The sequence below is a fragment of the Chanodichthys erythropterus genome, chromosome 15, assembly GCF_024489055.1.
Source record: "Chanodichthys erythropterus isolate Z2021 chromosome 15, ASM2448905v1, whole genome shotgun sequence".
NCBI classification, from domain to species: Eukaryota; Metazoa; Chordata; class Actinopteri; order Cypriniformes; family Xenocyprididae; genus Chanodichthys; species Chanodichthys erythropterus.
This window is the reverse complement of record NC_090235.1, coordinates 5105001-5125152: the sequence shown is the minus strand read 5'-3', so window position 1 is coordinate 5125152 and position 20152 is coordinate 5105001. Positions and strand designations below refer to the sequence as shown.

Genomic DNA, 20152 nt, shown 5'->3' with positions numbered 1-20152 from the left:
AACTTCATGTTTATACTGCTGAGATCCTTTAGAAGGACATGAAGAGCCAAATGTGCTACACACAAAAAGGTAGAGCACAAGGTGTCAACTTCCTCACAATACGATCCCTTAAGAAGAAGCTTTTACAAAAATACACATAATATAACACACATAACATTGCATAACAAACTCAAAACATGCTTTGTGGTAGTGAAATACATGTGTTCCTCAGACTAAGGATATGAAGTCGTATCTAAGGACATCTCACTTATCTTATGGTCACTTGTTACAGAAGCCCTGCAGAATGCTGACAACACTAAAGAATGCTTAACGACAACACTTAACTTAGGTCATGCAGCATGTGAACCCATTATCTCTTCCTGTTTTCTACTTTTACAGCACAAAATAAACATGAATGAACATCAAAAAGTATGTTGAAAGAAACAGTACAACTTACTGAAATGAATCCATCTCTATTGTAATCACTTAATCAGAAGTTTCAACTGCAGTCGTCAATAAACAGCTTGTAAACAATATGCCACAAAACGTTGCATTTACCTAAAGAAAGCCATTCAATGACCATAAAGTCGATAGTTATTATAAAAATTATTTAAAAAAAATAAAAAAAAAATAAAAAAAACTCTAGAGGGGAACATTTTTCAAAAAATATGCACATATCCATATTTTTACTTATTACAATTCCCAGACTTAATAAAAACACAGTGCCACTCATTATAATAATTGGACTTTTGATTACTTCTGAGGAGAAAAGAAAACCTGAAGGAGATTGGCCTATTCATTTGGCTCAAAATTCATTAAAAATACATTTTCAAAAGCTGAAGTGATTTCTTTGTTTTATTTATTATTTAAAACATAGGTAACTCAATATTTTAACAAATTGCAAAAGTGGAATAATGGATCAAAGCCTATTGATTAATCAGTGAAACAAAAAACAATTAGTCGATTAATTGTTCCAATAATTGTTAGACTATCAAAATAATCGTTTGTTGCAGCCCTCGTACTAAAATTTATGTGATGCTTTGAGTGCTGTTGAGCAGATTTGTAAACACCTCTGATTGGCTATGTGTTCACACGCTCAAAGGATATGTCTGCGATTGGCTTCAATGATCAACAAACATGTTGTAAATAGTCATCAATGACACTCTTCACTTCACTTACACAGATACACAAGGGAAAGTTTGAAAGTGGGCGTCTATCGCGGACCAATCAGCTGAAAGACGCCTGCCTTCAAACACTCCCACTCCCATTTTCAAATTCAGATTTTTCTGTGTTCTTTCAAAGCTCCCATGCATTTATCATTGCAGCCAATCACAGACATATCTGTTTAGCGCTTGAACACAAAGACCAATGAGAGATGTTTACGAATCTGCTCAACATTTTTAATATTTCACGGACTTGGTACCAAAGTCTGTACTTTTGACAACACTAGTTAAAAAACTATATGCAAAACAAGCAATGGTATATTCAAATAAACAGTAACTATAAATGGAATATGATCCCATTAATGGCGTAATTTTGAGTTTCCTGAATATAACAGTCTGATGAAAGCATCTCAGCAGCAATGAACAGCACATTTACATGTGACTTAGCAATCTGGCTAAATGAAACTACATGCTCATGACCTTATTTAGACTTTGTACAATATTTAGTTCACATTTATTCCTCTGAAGCTTGCTCTGTGGTCTGTTTTTTAATGTGTTTTAAAAGTGTTTTCATGTACTGTTAAGTAACAACATCACTGATCAAAGTGCTCCATGCAAAGCACAATGACTGTATATAATTGCATTTTAATAATAATTTTATTATTGATTTGTTTTAGCACTAAAAAAATTCCCTTTATGAGCACATTCTCAGAAACAAATTATGTTCAGAAAACAAGACACTTATCTGGATCAATAATTCCAAAAACAATAACACACAAGCCATCTAAAGAGATTGAGAAATGTAATTTATCTTTTCTCTACAATTACATTCCAGGCATCCAATCACAAATAACGCTTACACTTTATCAGCATCTCCTACAAAATTTGCTTAGCAGAGGAGGTCACTGACCCTTCCTCCCATCCCTCATAAGCAATCTGACATAATAACATTCTAAACCATAGCTAATACTATTTTTTCCAAAACATTTTTGTAGTTGTCTTACTATTAAAATGCCATTTATTGTACATATCTTTAACTACATATTGTCCTAAAAACAACCAGTCACTAAATAGACTGATTAGACTCAGTAAGTGACTCACAATTATGATGGATTTGACAGATTCATGCAAAGTATTTCCCATCTAAATACATAATAATGACAAAATAGTGCAAAATGCAAGACTTTATTAATGAAATATAAAGTGGATAATTTTACACATTAAGCTAGTGGTGCCGTCTGCAGCCTTTCGGTCAACATATTCAAAAACATCAATGTTCGTTCTGTCATCTAAAAAAGGAGTATACATGCCATATTTTCACGTCATGCCAAGTGTCACCAAATTCAACACCCTTTCTTTTCCAGTACACAGTGTATGACCCCTAACCACATCATGCAGTAAGGTTTTTTTGCTCAAAAGTGAAAGTAAATTCATCATGAAAAGATCTATTTCAAATAAATGCTGTTCTTTTGAACTTTCTATTTATCAAAGAATCCTGAAATAATGTATCACAGCTTCCAAAAATATATTAAGCAGCACATGTTTTCAACATTGATAATAAGAAATGTTTCTTGAGCACCAAATCAGCATATTAGAATGATTTCTGAAGGGTCATGTGACACTGAAAATCAAAGAAATGCAGCCAACACTTTAAAAAAATCTTACCGGCCTCAAACGTTTGAACAATAGTGTATTCTTGCATTTCATTAAAGAAACATAACTCATTCCAGGTTACCCACTCATACATAATTTTTAACTTAAGCAAGAAACTAGGGATGCAGTGATATGAAAATTTTGGGCAATACAGATAATTCCTTATATTTGAAAGCCAATAACCGGTATATTGCCCGATAAATCTAAATCCAAATGTTTATATAATTTTTGAGTGCCTGATTACAAAAACAAAAGTCTCACAATTACAAGCCATGTCCCATTTGATGAAAATGATATGACAAAAATAAAAGTACTAGTTATTATTGATAATGCATCAACGTTTTTGAAAAATAAACATCTGAAATTAATATTAGCCTACTGTTCCAAATAACAGCATTGCTGTTTGAGCTACATGCTGAAGTCGAAGAGCTGAATGAACATCGTTAAACTGAAACACTTTGTTGCTGGCAGGTTAACTCAACCAAACGTATACAGCTTATACCTGCACAAAATTATGCAAATGCACAAAGAACTTGAACTACATGCTAGTCAACTCCTGTTTTGGATGCCTTCCTCTCAATAACAAAAACAACAAAACTAAGAAAACAGCAAGCATTTTTTTTTAATAAAGCATAAGAAAAGCATCTGACCATCATAGCAACGTGGACATGTTTCCATGAGCTCTGCAATTCAGAACAAAGTCACGTCACGTTTATTTATATAGCACTTTATACAATAGATTGCTTAAAATCAAGAAGCTTTAAAGTATTAAACATATAAAACAGTGTCAGTTTCTCGTTTCATCAGAACTACAACTTATAAACTATAAAGCAGTGTGTTCATGTTTTCACTTGAGGGTCATGGCAGACCTCCACGAACTCAACAGGAGAAATGAACCAGAAAAGATTCCATGTGAAAGAAAGGCGGAGCTTCCGCATACACCTACCTATTAGGGCTGGGTATTGATACAATTTTCACAATTCGATTCGATTTCTATTCACCTGCTTGCGATTCGATTCGATATTGATTATTTTGGATGTAGTATATCAGATACAGTACAGGGCAAATTTTCTAGAGGAAAAAAAAATGCTGTAAACTAAATCCAAGGACACACTTAAGGATTGCAAGGCCGATTATGAATGTAAATTGATACTTATGACTGATTGCGGTCAAACGCGTTCAGTCAGAGCCAGTTGCATTCAGTCGGCGATTACAGTCAGTGTTTAAATCTCGTGTATAAGTATTTAAATCTGCTTCAGTCGCAGGAAACTAGGCATGTGACGGTATCAAATTTTCATGTTGCGATTAATTGATGAAGCTTTTATCACGGTATACGGTATTATCACGATATTTGGAAAACCATTTTTGTCATGGTTTAACAGGCTTAAGAACTCTTTTGTAATAAAACAAAAACAAATCTGACTGAAATTTTCATTGCGCAATAGCTACATTTGTTACAGAAAGTGTTATTTTTTGTTAATGTTAGTTTAGAAACACAACTGATCATTGTTAGTTTTATCTCAGGTCCATTAAATAAGTTATTTTGATTTTAGTAATGTTATTAAATAGTAACTAAGAAATTAACATTAATTAATAATTAATACTTTATAAGTATTTTTATTGTCAGTTTAGTGATAATGAATTAACATGTTAACTAATGAAGCTGTATGTTTTCAAAGTTTTACTGAACAATAACAAATAATCAGAACATTTCTAATCATTAGGGCATGTTGTAGTCCAGATTAAAATATAAAAATGTTTAGGTTTGAAAATAAATATCCTTTTAAGTCTTTTTTAAGTATTCAGTATTTGGTGCTGTGATGAACAACACTGAGATTACAAAAAAATGAATGGCTGTTTGAAGCATTTTAAAAACTTCACTAGCGCAGTTACTTTGTTTGCACGGTTTCCGTGGTAACCGCTGCACGCTGCTGTTCCATCAGCGCCCTCTGCTGTCAGAGAGTGAACGCGCACTTTCATTCAGCTCGTCTCCTTCACTGGTTCCGCCATGTGCTTCTCGTGCACGTTGGGATTGATTACATCTGAGCGCGTGTCCTTTTGACGCAGAATACAGCGGTGTTGTGCATTTTATACGATCGATGGGTAAAGTATTCTTAATTGCCTTATAAAAAATTTATAACTGGTAATAAATTATTATTTACGGTATTCTGAAGTGCTGACGATTACAATATCATGCATATTCATTAGCGCGATTTATCGCATTACCGAATATCGGCACAAGTCTACAGGAAACAATCGCTGTGTGTTGAGCACAGTCTTAGAATGCTTTAGCTAGTCGTTAAATGTGTGCCCGGCTTAACTTACACATGGGTCAGTTGGTACTACATTACTATTATACTGAAGGTTAAAATTAACTTATTTATATACAAACACTTAAATTACACTCAATGATGTTTTTTTAAATAAATAAAGTTTAGAATTACATAATCATTTCTACTCCAATTTTGTTTTTTGAAATATAAACATTTAAATCTGTCATAATTTATTCAAACACGTATTAAATATTGAAGAACATTCAAAATTATAATGAATATGGAACGATGCATATATTTATCAGATAAATATATGCACCGTTACACATTCATTATAATTTTGCCACTCTCTAGTGTTATTTTTCTGGCTGACTAACGAGTTTATGGTCACTGAATATGGTTTTTCTGAGGTAAATGTGACGTTTACAAGCCGTTTTATTGAAGTCTTTCCGCGGTTGAAACACTGTTTGAACTATTACTCGAGAGAATACGGATTTCGGTAAGTTGTACTGTATCTTTTAACATACCTTCAGATGTTTATTCATGTTTATTTTGCGCTGTAACTGGTATTAAAGCAGAGGAGATAATGTTCACATGCGCTCTATGCTGCTGCTTCTTTTTAACTGAGGCGCTACAGCGATCTGTCACGACGCATTAAACAGCGCCAAAACTGTATTTGTGTTTTGAATCTCATAATAAGATGAACGTCATTTGAAATCGGAGACTTTTCTTCATATCAAAAGTAACAAAGCACAAAGATTATTGCGATTTCATGGATGGGAGGCACAGACTAGACTAAACAGACTAGACTAATTCATTCTTGGGATTTAAAAATCGATATCGGTTTGTAAAAAAATGAGAATCGATTAAAATCGAGAAATCAATATTTTTTACCCAACCCTACTACCTACTACGTAATCGTTATGGACCAATGGTAGTACAAAAAGTGTTTACCAGCTGAAAAAAACTTTTCCGGAAAGTTTGCTTTGACAAGCTGTTTTCAACTCCCAAAACGAACATCAAACGATGTTCGTTTTGGCCTGATTTTGTTAGAAATTACATCACATCAGTTCATTCTTCAATTTCACTTGAAGTATATCAGGGCCTTAAACCCAAAGAATTCAAAACGTTTTATTACAATAGTGTTCTCATTATAATGTTATATATTATGACAGACCCACTCATAGTTATTAATGCTGTTTGAGAACAATGCAAATGAAAAAATCTACATAAATATAAAATATAACTTTCAAACACTATTAAAGTCAAGTAAAACAGTCTGTAATAAAATAAGGTAAAATAATCAAACTACAAGCAATAGCATAAATAAACAATAGAAAAGATGCCACTCAAATAAACAGTGCTTTTCAGGTTTTTCAGGTAGATCTAATAGTAGTTAGATGTAGATTAGGTACAGAAATTGAATGAAGCAATCAAACATAGAATTGAACTGCATTATCTTCACTTTATAGATTAAATATAGATTAAATCTTTATTAAAGTTACAAAAGTTATTCAGTCAAGAGTGAGTCTGTTTGATTAACATAAAAAAAAAAACAACACTCAAAACAATCCCATAACAACACACAAAAACTGTTATGGTTGTACAAAGAATTCACAATATTCTTTTACAGTAGTGTTTTCATTATAATTTTTATGTAGCCTATATGACAGCTGCGCTGCACATTACAAGCGTTAGTTCAGCCAAAAATGAAAATTCTGTCATTATTTACTCACCTTCATGTCGTTCCAAACCTGCAAGACTTTCGTTTATCTTCGGAACACAAATGAAGATCTTTTTGATGAAATCTAGGCTATCTGAGAGATGTCTGTCCTTCCATAGGCTGCCTTTGCAGCTTGATCTTTGATGCTTCAAAGAGTTCTGAAGAGACTTGATTGCTTTTTATGATGAACAGATTTCATTTAGGCTTTTATTCACATATACACCTTGATCAGCAAACATAAACAGATGCTCGATTGAACCTGAATGACGCACGAGAACAAACCTCTTCCAGAAGCTCAAATGATATCATATAAAGCGATTGTGACTCTTCAAAAAAATTTGGTCTAAACCGCTCAATTCATATGGATTAGTTTTCCGATCTCTTTATTAGCTTTTTGAAGTGTCAAAGATCAAGTTGCAAAGGCAGTCTATAGAGGGACAGACATCTCTCAGATTTCATCAAAAAAAGATCTTCATTTGTGTTCCGAAGGTGAACGAAAGTCTTACAGGTTTGGAACAACACCAGGGTGAGTAATTAATGACAGAATTTTAATTTTGGGGTAAATTAACCCTTTAACTGTATTTTCATTTTCAAAGTGATTTCAATAATATTTCAAGCAATTCAAAACCATAATGGCCAACAGTGTGCATCTGAAGTGTCTCAGCTGAAGGAAACAATCCATTATTTATCAGCATTAAATTATAGGACAAATTTTCTTATTGGGTCAGTAACATTAAAAATGAACATAAATTGGCCGATATGGTGGCCACTATATTGTGAACTATGACATATTTATTGTATAACACCTCAGCCTCATGCACATAACAATGCATCAATATTTCAAAAATGAAGCTAAATTTACATTACTTTACATTAGGTTTGGGCGATAATAATTGTGTTAACAATATCAGTGACGATAGTGCCATTCATCACTGTTTTTGGCTGCAAGTCCTGAGAGCCTCAGAAGCACAAACATTGATCTAAAAATAGGCTCCTATAATATACCAATTACATAAAAGAAAAAAAAAAAACAGTAAAAAAACAAAGACCAGTCATTGAAGAAATGGAAAAGTTAGATATACTTTTCTTCTGTAAAGTGCAGATAATGTTTAAAAAGTGCAACTGTACTGAAAAATATCAAACACACAATAATAATTCAAATCAATTACAAGTCTGTAATGTAAACACAGATTCTGTATTTATTCATACTCTTCTGATACAAACAGTGGCAAAAATAGTGCAAACACCAAAAGTAACAGTCCTAAACATGTCTTCAGTTACAAAATTACAAGAGAGTGCAACTAATCAAGCATTATTTAATTATAGAAGTTAAGTTATTAGAACTATAGACGCTGAAGTTGACGCTGGAGATTTCCCTCTTTACCCAAGAGTCACGTAGAGCCGAAGCACAACCAAAACTGTTCTTCTGCAAAATGCATGCAGTTTTGTTTTCTAACTGCTAGAGGGTATGGCTGGGCGATATATCGCATGCGATTGTCACGCGCATTTCGTCAGTAAAGCCGGTTCCCTGATTACCGCTAAATCGCCATCACCTGCTTTCAAATGGAGCGGCATTTAATAGACAGAGCCGTAAATCACTGACAAGCTACGCAATATCGCGTTCATTATCGAAGGCGATTCATCTGCGATAATGAGCATGATATTGCGTAGCTTGTCAGTGATCTACGGCTCTGTCTATTAAATGCCGCTCCATTTGAAAGCAGTTGATGGCGATTTAGCAGTAATCAGAGAACCGGCTTTACTGACGAAATGAGCGTGACAATCGCATGCGATATATCGCCCAGCCCTAGTCAGCCCTAATTTGTTTTTTTTTTACACAAACGCATAGTTTCACTTCAGAAGGCCTTTATTAACCCCCCGGAGCCATGTGGAGCACATATTTATGATGGATGGATGTGGATGGAAGCACTTTCTTCAGCTCATACTAGTGACCCCCATTTACAGCCATTATAAAGGACACCTAGGATGGCTTGAAGGTGAGTAAAGCTTGGGCTAATTTTCATTCGAAAGTGAAATAATCCTTTAAGGTGGCCCAGTAGTGCACAACACAACAAAAATTAAAAATGCAAATATAAGTTAACAACACCAAGGGCCAGTTTTTCAAAAGTAATCTGATCGGATTTCGGCCATTGGATTGGATCAAATCTTGAAAATGTTTTGTTCAAAAGGAAAAAGGGATTCTGAAATCAGATTAGATCACGGAATCCAATCCTAGTTTTAATCTGGATCAAACCTTCAGTTTGTGTTGTTCAAAACTTGTCAGAAAAAGATTTTGGTGCCATAAAACAATCCCCAAACAGCTGTAAATATCCACCAAAATATTATATTTAATTCAAAACCCATATTCTTTCTATCATCATGTCCCTTTAGGGGCTCCGTAGAGCACTGGTAATCCAGATTTGGTAATCTGGAAAAGTGTGTATCTGGATCATGGTGATCCAATCCAATTTTTCTTTGAAAAACCAGCACAAACGTAAGATGGATTACCTGATCCTGGATAGCAAAACATGGGATTTCCAAATCCAGATCATTCTGATCCAGATTAAACTTTTTGAACAACTGGCCCCATGGAATCAAGCCACAACACAACAGAAACAAGCCACAAAACACTAGAAATGCTCCTACTCATTTCTTGGCCACTATAGAGGGTGCGTTAAAGCTAATGACTTTATACTATGGTCTAGTATAAAGTCATTAGCCTTAAAGTTAGCTAATGACTTCCATATTATGGTAAAGCTAATGACTTTATACCATGGTCTACATGCATAGACCCCATGCAATTTGCCTATCGTGCAAATAGGAGCACTGTGGATGCCTCTCTTACTCTTTTAAATAAGGTTCAAAATCATCTAGATAATTCAAATTCCTATGTTCAAATATTCTTCATGGGTTTCTCATCCGCTTTCAATACTGTCCAACCTCATCTTACTTTAACTTATTTTTTTTAAAGGTAATGTAGCTATGTAAATTTAAAGTGTCATTTAAAAAGCCTGGTAGAGTAAAAGCTGTTTAAAATTTGGATTTTGTTAGACCATTACCTCTAGTATGAAGGACAAACTTCAGTTTTAAAGCATCCTTTAAAGGAACACTCCACTTTTTTTGAAAATAGGCTCATTTTCCAACTCCCCTAGAGTTAAAAAGTTGAGTTTTACGTTTTCAAATCCATTCAGCCGATCTCCGTTTCTGGCGGTACCACTTTTAGCATAGCTTAGCATAGTTCATTGATTCTGATTAGACCGTTAGCATCGCGCTTAAAAATGACCAAAGAGTTTTGATATTTTTCCTATTTAAAACTTGACTCTTCTGTAGTTAAATCGTGTACTAAGACCGACAGAAAATAAAAAGTTGTGATTTTCTAGGCTGATATGGCTAGGAACTATACTCTCATTCAGGCGTAATAATCAAGGAACTTTGCTGCCGTTCCATGGTTGATATGATATTACGCAGCGCCCGTGAGCCCCTGCTTGCACAGGAAACGTGCCTTCAACCATGGAGACGTTTGTGAGAGACGCTGCGTAATATCATTGCACTGCTGCAGCCATGGAACGGCAGCAAAGTTCCTTGATTATTACGCCTGAATGAGAGTATAGTTCCTAGCCATATCAGCCTAGAAAATCACAACTTTTCATTTTCTGTCGGTCTTAGTACACGATTTAACTACAGAAGAGTCAAGTTTTAAATAGGAAAAATATCAAAACTCTTTGGTCATTTTTAAACGCAATGCTAACGATCTAATCAGATTCAATGAACTATGCTAAGCTATGCTAAAAGTGGTACCGCCAGAACCGGAGATCGGCTGAATGGATTCGAAAAAGGTAAAACTCAACTGTTTAACTCTAGGGGAGTTGGAAAATGAGCCTATTTCCAAAAAAAGTGGAGTGTTCCTTTAAGTGGCCGAGAAATGGCGTTGTGAAATTAATTCAACAGTAATAATGTGCAAAGCTCAAGGTTCTATAAACAAAAACATTGGTATGGTAAAAACTGTTGGTGAAAACTTCCAGTGAAATGTCACTTGGTGTGTCAGTATATTCAATGTCCTGAAGTAGCTTTAACAGCATCAATAGTGCAATATTTAGTTTATAATTAGAATATAGTCACTTAAAATAGTCAGACCCCACTTTAATTTAGTTATTCAAACATAAGACGACAGTTCTTCCTTCTCAAAATTCAATTCAGCCATCGGTTTACACACTTTATCTGAGTGTGCCAAAATCATTGAGCTTGTGCTGCACTGACTGACAGCTTCAGTGATTATAAAGGGAGTGTGTGGTGCTGGCTTTCTGTGCAATTCATTCACAAGAAAAGTTATTTTTCATGAGATTTTGTGAGTACTTCATACTTCACCTTGACAAAATGTGTTTTTAAACCTAGTGATTTTATAACGTTTAATATTTATTAAAAAGTGAAAGTGAGTAAAAAACAATTACAGGAAATGGCTAATATGAGCTAATGCTCCTCTGTCAATTAACGTCTTTTTTATTTTTAAATAAAAGTGTTTTATATCAAATGTTGGATTCCCTACATCTTGACAATCAATGGGGACAATCTCAGAAGGATGAACAAATAATGTTTTTGGTCATCACATTAAAAATAACATTTGCCCCAGGTTTCACAGACAAGTCTTAAGCCTATTCCCAGACTAAAATTCATGTTTGAGCCGTTTTAACTGAAAACAACTTGCAATGACAACTCTTAAAATGGGTCAGTGCCATTGTTTTGTCTCAAGAAAATGCACACCAGTAATGTCTTTTTCTAGGGTACGTTTTATACTTAAATGCCCTAATTGAACTAAGGCTTAATCCTGGCTTAATCTAAACCCTGTCTGTGAAACCAGGCCTTGAAGTGCTGGAAAAATATTGTGTGTGCGTCTAATTAATTACAGACAATGTGTTTCTTATTCAAACGTCCCTATTAGTTTCATCTTCACCGAAATCAATAAAACTGCTTCACTGTCAAATTAGGCAAGTGTGATAACTGCATTAAAATATAAATACAACATTAAGAAGTCAAACATTGGTGGTTTTGTGTCGATGTACAGCGAGTACAGAATGACAGCTAACAGTTTACAGGAAATGCCCAAGCTGGCTTCATGTGTTCAATAAAAATTAAAAAATGAAGCACAGTGTTATTAAAGAGGAGCTTCGCATGTCAAAACGTAGCAGTTGAATATGTATTATTTTAATGCAGCCTCATCTATACTGTATACAGTGCCTTGCAAAAATCTTCAAACACCTTTATTTTTTTCACATTTCACAAATTTGCAAAGTTATCACATATCTGTTTTTTGCTTTGTCATTATGGTGTAGAATGTAGATTGATGTGGAAAAAAAAAGTAATTTAAAGTACATAAGGCAGCAACATAACAAAAAGTAAAACAAAATTTAAAAGGTATGAGTATACACACACACCAATGTTTATGGATATAGTTTATGTCATTACACACCATTTTTGACAGCTTATGCTGACTCTGAAGTGCTACCGATACCTAAAGATGCTGCTGACTTGGAAATAAAATGCAGCTGAAGCTTAACACCCTCATTCTGCCCCAAAATGCTGCTGAACCCAAACACCTCTTTATTGCCCCAAAATGTTGCAGATTCAAAACACATCTATGACCCCAAAAATGGAGCTGACCCCCAAACGCCCCATCTTTCCCCAAAATGCTGCTGACCTCAAACACCTCTTTAAAGCTATAAAAAAATGTTAAAAAAAAAATACATTGTTCATTAGAAACATGCCTATGCCTCAAAATGAAGCTGACCCGAACACCCAATTCTGCCCCAAAATGCTACTGACCAAAAAGTTGCTAAAACACCTAAAATGACGCTGAACCAGAACTCCCCTATTCTGAAAGATGATGATGATGCCTGAAAGAGGCATGCCTAGGAAAGCCCCAAAACGCTGTCTAGGAAGGCACCTCACCAGATTTTGAAACACGACCTATGTCCTGACCTGATGAGACATTAGCAGTTTGCTAACAAGCTACAACAGTTTTCTAGTAAGCTGAAGAAGAGAAACTATCCAGTCACAGTAACTTCTGTGATACTTATTCGCACAAAAACCACACACGTTCACTTTGGAACCCCAGGTTAAGCAAATATAAGCCCGTAAACAGGTGTTGTATTACAGCTAGGCTCAAATTAGCCGGCTAACGTGCTAAATACTCACATTTGCGCAGCCACTTTATCCAGTATCGCACGATCACGCTGTGATATTTCTTGTTCTCGATGCACCAGACGGATAGTCCCTGAATGGATTCCATGGTGTTGGATACAGTCTGAAAGCGACGGTCCAAAGTGGACTCAAAGCGCGGCGATGAGCCACTGTTGTGGCCGCTAGCGCCTGCACTTCCAGCCGCCATTTTCCAGGTCTTCAGGTCGCGGACTCGCGATGCTGCCGCTTACAGGTTCATGAGTGGATACTGCATGGACAACATCATGGGACTCCATTGTCAACAATATTTTACAATAACAATACTTGACATGTACTTTTCTTTCTTTCTTTCTTTCTTTCTTTCTTTCTTTCTTTCTTTCTTTCTTTCTTTCTTTCTTTCTTTCTTTCTTTCTTTCTTAAACCTCTTCCTCCTTGTTTACAGTCTTTGGTTTAAAATCACAACGACAAGGACAATGTCTTTATACACCACAGGGTGTAGAAATAGAAACTTTAGCCTTGTGAAATCACTTTGAAACCATACTTTGAAACATAAACATGAATATAATGCAAATATAAAACAAGCAGACATCCAGCAGGGGTCAGTCATGGACAGATAGAACAATCGAGAAATGAAGACCTGCTAGTCGTGTTATCCTACTAAGTCATGTTAATCATATTAATAGCTTTCAAGAGCTCTTTCATTAAGTTAATTCAGGCAACCTATATATTTCTCCTGGTCAAAATATTTATAAAATGTATGCTAAATACAGCACAACTGTTTTCAACATTAATAAAAATGTTTCTTGAGCACCAAATGAGCATATTAAAATGATTTCTGAAGGATTATGTGACACTGAAGACTGCAGTAATAATGCTGAAAATAGTAATCAGGAATAATTACAATTTAAAATATATTAAAATATATATTTTTTAATTATATATATATATATATATATATATATATATATATATATATATATATATATATATATATATATATATATATATATATTACAATATTAGTTTTTTAAGCTGTAAAAAAAGTTTAATAAAATGCAGATTTGGTGATGTTTTTTTTTTGTTTTTTTTTTACATTTAAAAAAAAAATCTTACTGGCCCCAAACTTTTGAATGGTATAGTATATATTCAAAATATGTTTCCATTTATATATTATATTTTTTTGCTGTGTTGGCTATGCCATCATTGAGGTCTAAAAAGAAAGAGACTACAAATAACAATATAAGAAACTTTGAAACATTTAATGATATCAAAAAGTGGAACATGTTGAAAAACATTTCAGCAACCTTGACAAAAAAAACTGATATAATAACAGACTTACAAAAGAAAATGGGTTTGAATAATGAATAGAAAATAAGAACAGTGCTACAATGGCCGACTTTTCTGAACAAATAATAATAATAAAAAAACATCTTCCTCAAAATGCTACCTTCACAATCACATGAAGCAGTTAAGTGCCATTAAATGTTAATCAATACATCTTCATATGCACTTTTCCCTTATAGTACGTCTCCACTATGATGGCAACAATATACTCATTTATTTTCATGATACTCGTACAGATGCACAAGGATGTGACTACATGCGTCTCAGTCAATAAACTTCCCCATGAAGCTAATACCAAATACTGCATCTCTAATTTCAGAATATATTCTGCAAATAGCTAAATAAAAGTCTCATCTTTCTCAGTGTGATCTTTACAGTGTGGGACACTCCACATACTCGTAATTATCTTGAACACACGTTTTAGAGAATGGTTAAAAATTACAATGCTGATACTCACAAAAACAAATTCTAAATAAAAAAAAAAAAAAAAAAATATGAGTAAAAGGAAACAAGTGTGCAATAACCTAAAACACAAACCTAGATTTCAGTTACAACATGGAAGCAGAACAACATAAATGTGCAAACTGTGGTTGGCAAAAACATTTTCAATAAATGACCATTTGCTCTCCAGATTATAGAATAACACTTCTTATTCGTTGTTTCGCTCTCCGTCTCTTAATAAATATAAAACATTGAGCTATGACAACGGATAACGGCAAACGTGTACAGGTCATTTTAAGGCTGCTTACAAGAATTCAGTATGTTCAAGTAATGAAGTAATAAATAAAACTGCCTCGAAAATATCCTCCCATAATGTTTTTCTATTCCATCTGCTGCTCAAAGTGGTTTTCAGTTCAAGTCAAAGGACATTAAGGTAGATTCTCTGGACGTTTTATCATACTATTCTTCTGCAAATAATTAGCTTCCTGATGCCATGTTCATAAATATTGTTGGAAGCCTGTGTTTTCATGAAAGGCAGTGCAGTAGAGTGTTTGATAGCTGTTCATATTTCACCTGTTTACCATATGGCTCAAGCATGTATTTTAAGACACATCTCTGACCTCTTAGGACTTTAGAAACGTATAATCTATAATTTAAAAAAAGTCTTATGCCATATCGTACGTATGATAACGTCTATGTTGTACATATATGTGGCAGAATGTAAAGTCTGACTAACTGAACAACACTTTTCACTTTGTGAAAAACAATGAGTTCCCAATATCAACAGACTGGAAAAATGGCTAATTCAACCATTCCTTTAAACACGAGAAACTTCAAATGTTATGTGTTTAACATCTCTGTGCAATGATGTTTACTATTAACTTGTTTTTCTGGTACCTCTCCTTTTACAGATTCACCCACATCTTTCCCACTTATCATGAAGTCTGCTGGTGGGTCAGAAGTAGGAGTTGTGGAGGACACCAAACAATCCTGCGTGCCCAAGCTGCTGCCATCTGTGGCTAATGGTGGTATTACAAGCGGAGGCAGTCTTCTTGTAGCAGACGCATGGATTTTGTTTAAGGAGTTTGTCTTTTGCTGAACTAGAAGATGGCTGTTTTTGATGTGTTTGGGTTCAGATGTCATTTTATTTTGATTCGTATAGATTGCACTGTCTTCTTCAAGTTCGCTAGATGTGGTTTCAGAGCTGCTGAGCCATGAGCTAGTATCGCTGGGGCTCAGGCCTCGATCGTCCTGTAGAATGCGTTTACTGCTGGAGGAACCTTGCGAGTCAGAGTCTGACCAACTTAATCTGCGTTTCTGAAAGAAAAAGGGTTTTGATGTTAATGAAAGAGGCAGGAAACCATTCAAGAATACCCTGATGACATGATCACTTTGTGTGAATGCTTTATGTGAACAATAAACACTGATCAGCAAACATAAACAGAAGCGCAACCGTACTTGCTTGATGCGTGAGCATAAACCTCATTGGTTCTCAAATTGAAGCTCAAACGTGCTGCATAACACACGAGAATGAACCTCATTGGTTCTTGCACGTAAAGCGAACATGCTTCTGTTTACCATAACTGATGTGCGAGTTGATTAATGTTGATATGTGAATATAAGCTTGAATTAAATCTGTTCAGTGTATAAAGCGATTGTGTCTCTTCAGAAAATTTGGGCTAAACCACTCAATTCATATGGATTAGTTTTACAATCTCTTTAAAAAACTTCTTGAAGCGTCAAAGTGGTAGTTGCATGGACTGTCAATGGAGGGACAAAAATCTCTCAGATTTCATTAAAATATCAAAGTCTTGGAACGACATGAGGGTGGTGTCAATTTTGATGACAATTTTAATTTTTGGGTGAACTAACCATTTAAGTGGAAAAAAAATTTGGACAGAAAAAACTTGTTGCTCGTCTCATATGGTTTGTTTGTGTCAAAGCACTTCTATCCACTTACCTTCACAGGAATATGTAACTGGTCCTGATTCCAGCGTGAAGGCAGACTAGCGATAAGATTGTGGAATGAAGGGATGCCATCGCGATGCTGAGGCCTCACCTGAGGGAACCAAGCCTTTAACATCATCTCCAGCTGCAGAAGAGTGCCCATATACTTCTCCCTATGGAGGTATAGCAAAAAATATGATTTATTAAAAGGCATTATATATATATATATTTCAATCTGATGCAGAGAAATTCATCAAGTTAGAATTAAACAGAATAAAATAAAGTACCCAAGGTCAGGTTTTTGTAGAACACCCACAATCCTTCGCAGTCTATCCATGGCAACACTCTGCTGAAATGTGCTCAAACCTGCCAAAAAGAAACAAAATTAATAAATAAAATAGATACAAAATTATATATAAAGGTGTGGATATACACTACCATTCAAATGTTTGGAGCTGGAAAGTCTCCAAGGCTCACCAAGACTGTGTTTATTTGAAATCAAAGTAACAGTAAAAACTGTAATAGAAAACAACTATTTTAAGTTGTAATAATATTTTATATTTTAATATATTATAAAATGTAATTTATTCCTCTTGAGGTAAAGCTGAATTTTCAGCATCAACCTTCTTACATTTTTTTAGGATTCTTTAATGAATACAAAATTTAAAAGAACAGCATTTATTTGAATTAGAAATATTTTGTAACGTTATCAATGTCTTTACTGTCACTCTGTATCAATTCAACACAAACTTAATGAATAAAAGTATTAATAAAAGTACTTTTTTTAAAAAATCTTAGTGTCCTCACTTTTGAAAGGTAGTATATAGATTTTTTTTCATGCATTACCTTTTTCATATCGACCGTTTTTCAACCCATTCAACAGCTCCAACAGGGGCCTGATGTACCCATGCAGCTCTGAACACTGTAAAATAAATTATATTAAGATTGTAAATTTTATTTACCAATAAAATCATCATAGAAAGTAGAAACATTAATAAACGCAGAGGCATGACAGATTTAGAAACTGCAAAACTGTTTTAGAAGCTTGAGCAATTTCAAAGCAATCATTTAATGAGGGTTCAAACTTTCCTTGATCGTTTGAAATCAGAGTTTAATGTTCTATGAAAACACACTGTAACAGTTAGAACTCAAAATCTTATATTAGCAGCAAGCAGCAATTAAGGGACCAAACTCAAAGAAGGCACGATGAGTCATGCCAGCATGGCTGGGAGCATCAGACCACCTGCAACAATGATTAATTAAAGATATTAAGATGATTTTATGCGAAATGGAAAACAATTACTAGTACAACAATTTAATGGTCTATCACTTTCGACCAATAGGTGGCGCTGTTATCAAATTATTATGGTGTGGTCAGTGTGAGGTGAAAATGACACATACAAAGTTTGGTGTCAATATGCCAAAATGTTGCAGAGTTACAGCCCCAGATGCATCTTGGCATCATGCCAATAAATTCGTTGCTGACTTATTTGAGAACGGTTTGGTCAATCGAAAAGTTTTTGATAACTTTTTGCCGCCATGGTCTGAAGATGATCTGAACCAATTTTGGTAAAAATCAGACCAATGGTCTAGGCGGAGTTTGAAAAAGTAGGCTTTTAAAGAAATTCAAAATGGCAGAAACATTTTCATGATGTAAAATGATGTCAGAGGGTACAATCGAATAATCTTAACCCAAGGAATCAGAGGGGGGAAAAAAAAAGAGTTTTGTATCTAGCCCTTACAGTTCAAAAGATACTAGCATAAAGGAAAGTGCAATTTTGGGCAGTTGGTGGCGCTAGAGGGATTGAGTTACAGAGACCGAAATTGCTGTGGTTAATGTTTGTCCTCTAACTCAGTGGTTCCCAATCCTGGTCCTGGAGGCACTCCAACACTGTACATTTTGCATGTCTCCTTAAATCAAACACACCTTGACCTCTACTAATATCCTGACATTCAGGTCATCAACTCATTAGTAGAGATTCCAAGACCTGAGTAGTGCAAAATGTGCAGTGTTGGGGTGCCTCCAGGACCAGGATTGGGAACCACTGCTCTAATCGAGTACCAAATTTCATAACTTTTTACCATATGGTTCTATGTGCTGCCATAGACTTCAAGAGCGGAAGAAGAAGAACACTAACGGATACAGTGGGTGTCATCTCAAAATGACTCATTTTAAATTTCCAAAGCTTTGTGTTATTAAAAAGTTGCACACAGATCAAATGCATCATAACCACCCACAATTGTACATCAATGATACCTACTATTTGGTCAGATGGCAATTTGAGCAGCTGCCATTTATTTTTAATGAGGTTCTTTCAGATCTTAATTGTTTGTTCTTAACATTTCAACACATATTGGTTCGTGCATCTGTCACAATGCGATGCAAGGACTTCGCAAAGAGGCTTTTATTTTGAAGGAAGCCCCAGTTACCAAACTATATTTGACAAGACAGCAGCTCACAAGCTGATGTGTGAGAGAAATGTGCTTAGTAATGGTGTGCATTTCACTTTTGAAAGGGGCGCTTAAAGGTACCGCAGCAAAAGATTTGTGGTCATAAAAAACTACTTGACTAAAATAAGTGGATCTCAGGGAGAAAAATTTATTAAAAATAATCAATAAAAAAGTACATGAACCATTTAAGCTTGTTTTAAAGGGGACCTATTATGCTTTTTATATTTTCAACTTTCTTTAGTGTGTAATGTTGTCATTTACGCATGAAAAAGGTCTGCAAAGTTACAAAGCCACTCCAAAAGGAAGTTATTCGATATATCAGTAACGCTGTTTCTGAACTCCCTGAAATGCCTCGATCCTTCCAGGTACATACACATAATAATATTTCCCATTTAAATAATTCTTTTTAAAAAAAAAAAAAGAAAAAGGGGGCAAAGTTATGTTTTTTTTTTGTTTTTTTTTTACATTCAAGCATGAAAACCCATTCTAATAGACCCCCCAAAAAATCAAGACTTTAAGAAAAGGGCATAATTGGTCCCCTTTAAAACATAAAATATATTTGAATAGACTGACACTTATGCAAAATTCAAGAGAAGCAGAATGCATAAAAACATCACAGAGATTTTCAGACTTACTTTGCGTGCAAATCTTAGGTCTCCTTCTGTGGGAATCCTTTCATATGGCACAGAGTTCTGACCGTTGTAAGCTGGAGATGCTGAGGAACGTCCAGGTTGACCATTCTCAACTCTACCACTCCTCTGGTTCACAAAGGTGAGAGTCGATTTGGAATTTTGAGAGCTCCCATTGGCCAAGGAGCATGGCTTTAGATCAGGCCCAACTCCTGCGGCTTTACTCTCAGAGGAGAACACCTCCGATTCGTCCTCCGTCTGGTCACTCTCACTGTACAGGAGAGAACTGGGAGTCGAGGAGAGGGAATCTTGCACTTGCCATTTGGAAGGACTCCCTGATGACAGCATCACTGAAATGTGAGAAAACAGACTGTT

General features: G+C 34.9%; 2 protein-coding genes across 3 annotated transcripts in view; both read right to left on the bottom strand.

Annotated features, from left to right (window-relative positions):
* LOC137037931 (CUGBP Elav-like family member 3) overlaps positions 1–13445 on the bottom strand; it is a 72273-nt gene extending 58828 nt beyond the window's left edge. For both annotated transcript variants that reach the window (XM_067412347.1, XM_067412348.1), the window contains exon 1: positions 12981–13445. In XM_067412347.1, the coding sequence (XP_067268448.1) occupies positions 12981–13173 (193 nt within the window). In that variant the 5' untranslated portion in view covers positions 13174–13445. The remainder of the gene's footprint in view (positions 1–12980) is intronic.
* An 805-nt stretch (positions 13446–14250) lies between these two features.
* ciarta (circadian associated repressor of transcription a) overlaps positions 14251–20152 on the bottom strand; it is a 7990-nt gene continuing 2088 nt past the window's right edge. The window contains exons 2-6 of the mRNA XM_067411441.1: positions 19784–20127; positions 17544–17619; positions 16985–17063; positions 16711–16870; positions 14251–16067 (exon numbers count right to left, since the gene is read on the bottom strand). Of these exons, the coding sequence (XP_067267542.1) occupies positions 15591–16067; positions 16711–16870; positions 16985–17063; positions 17544–17619; positions 19784–20125 (1134 nt within the window). The 5' untranslated portion in view covers positions 20126–20127 and the 3' untranslated portion in view covers positions 14251–15590. The remainder of the gene's footprint in view (positions 16068–16710; positions 16871–16984; positions 17064–17543; positions 17620–19783; positions 20128–20152) is intronic.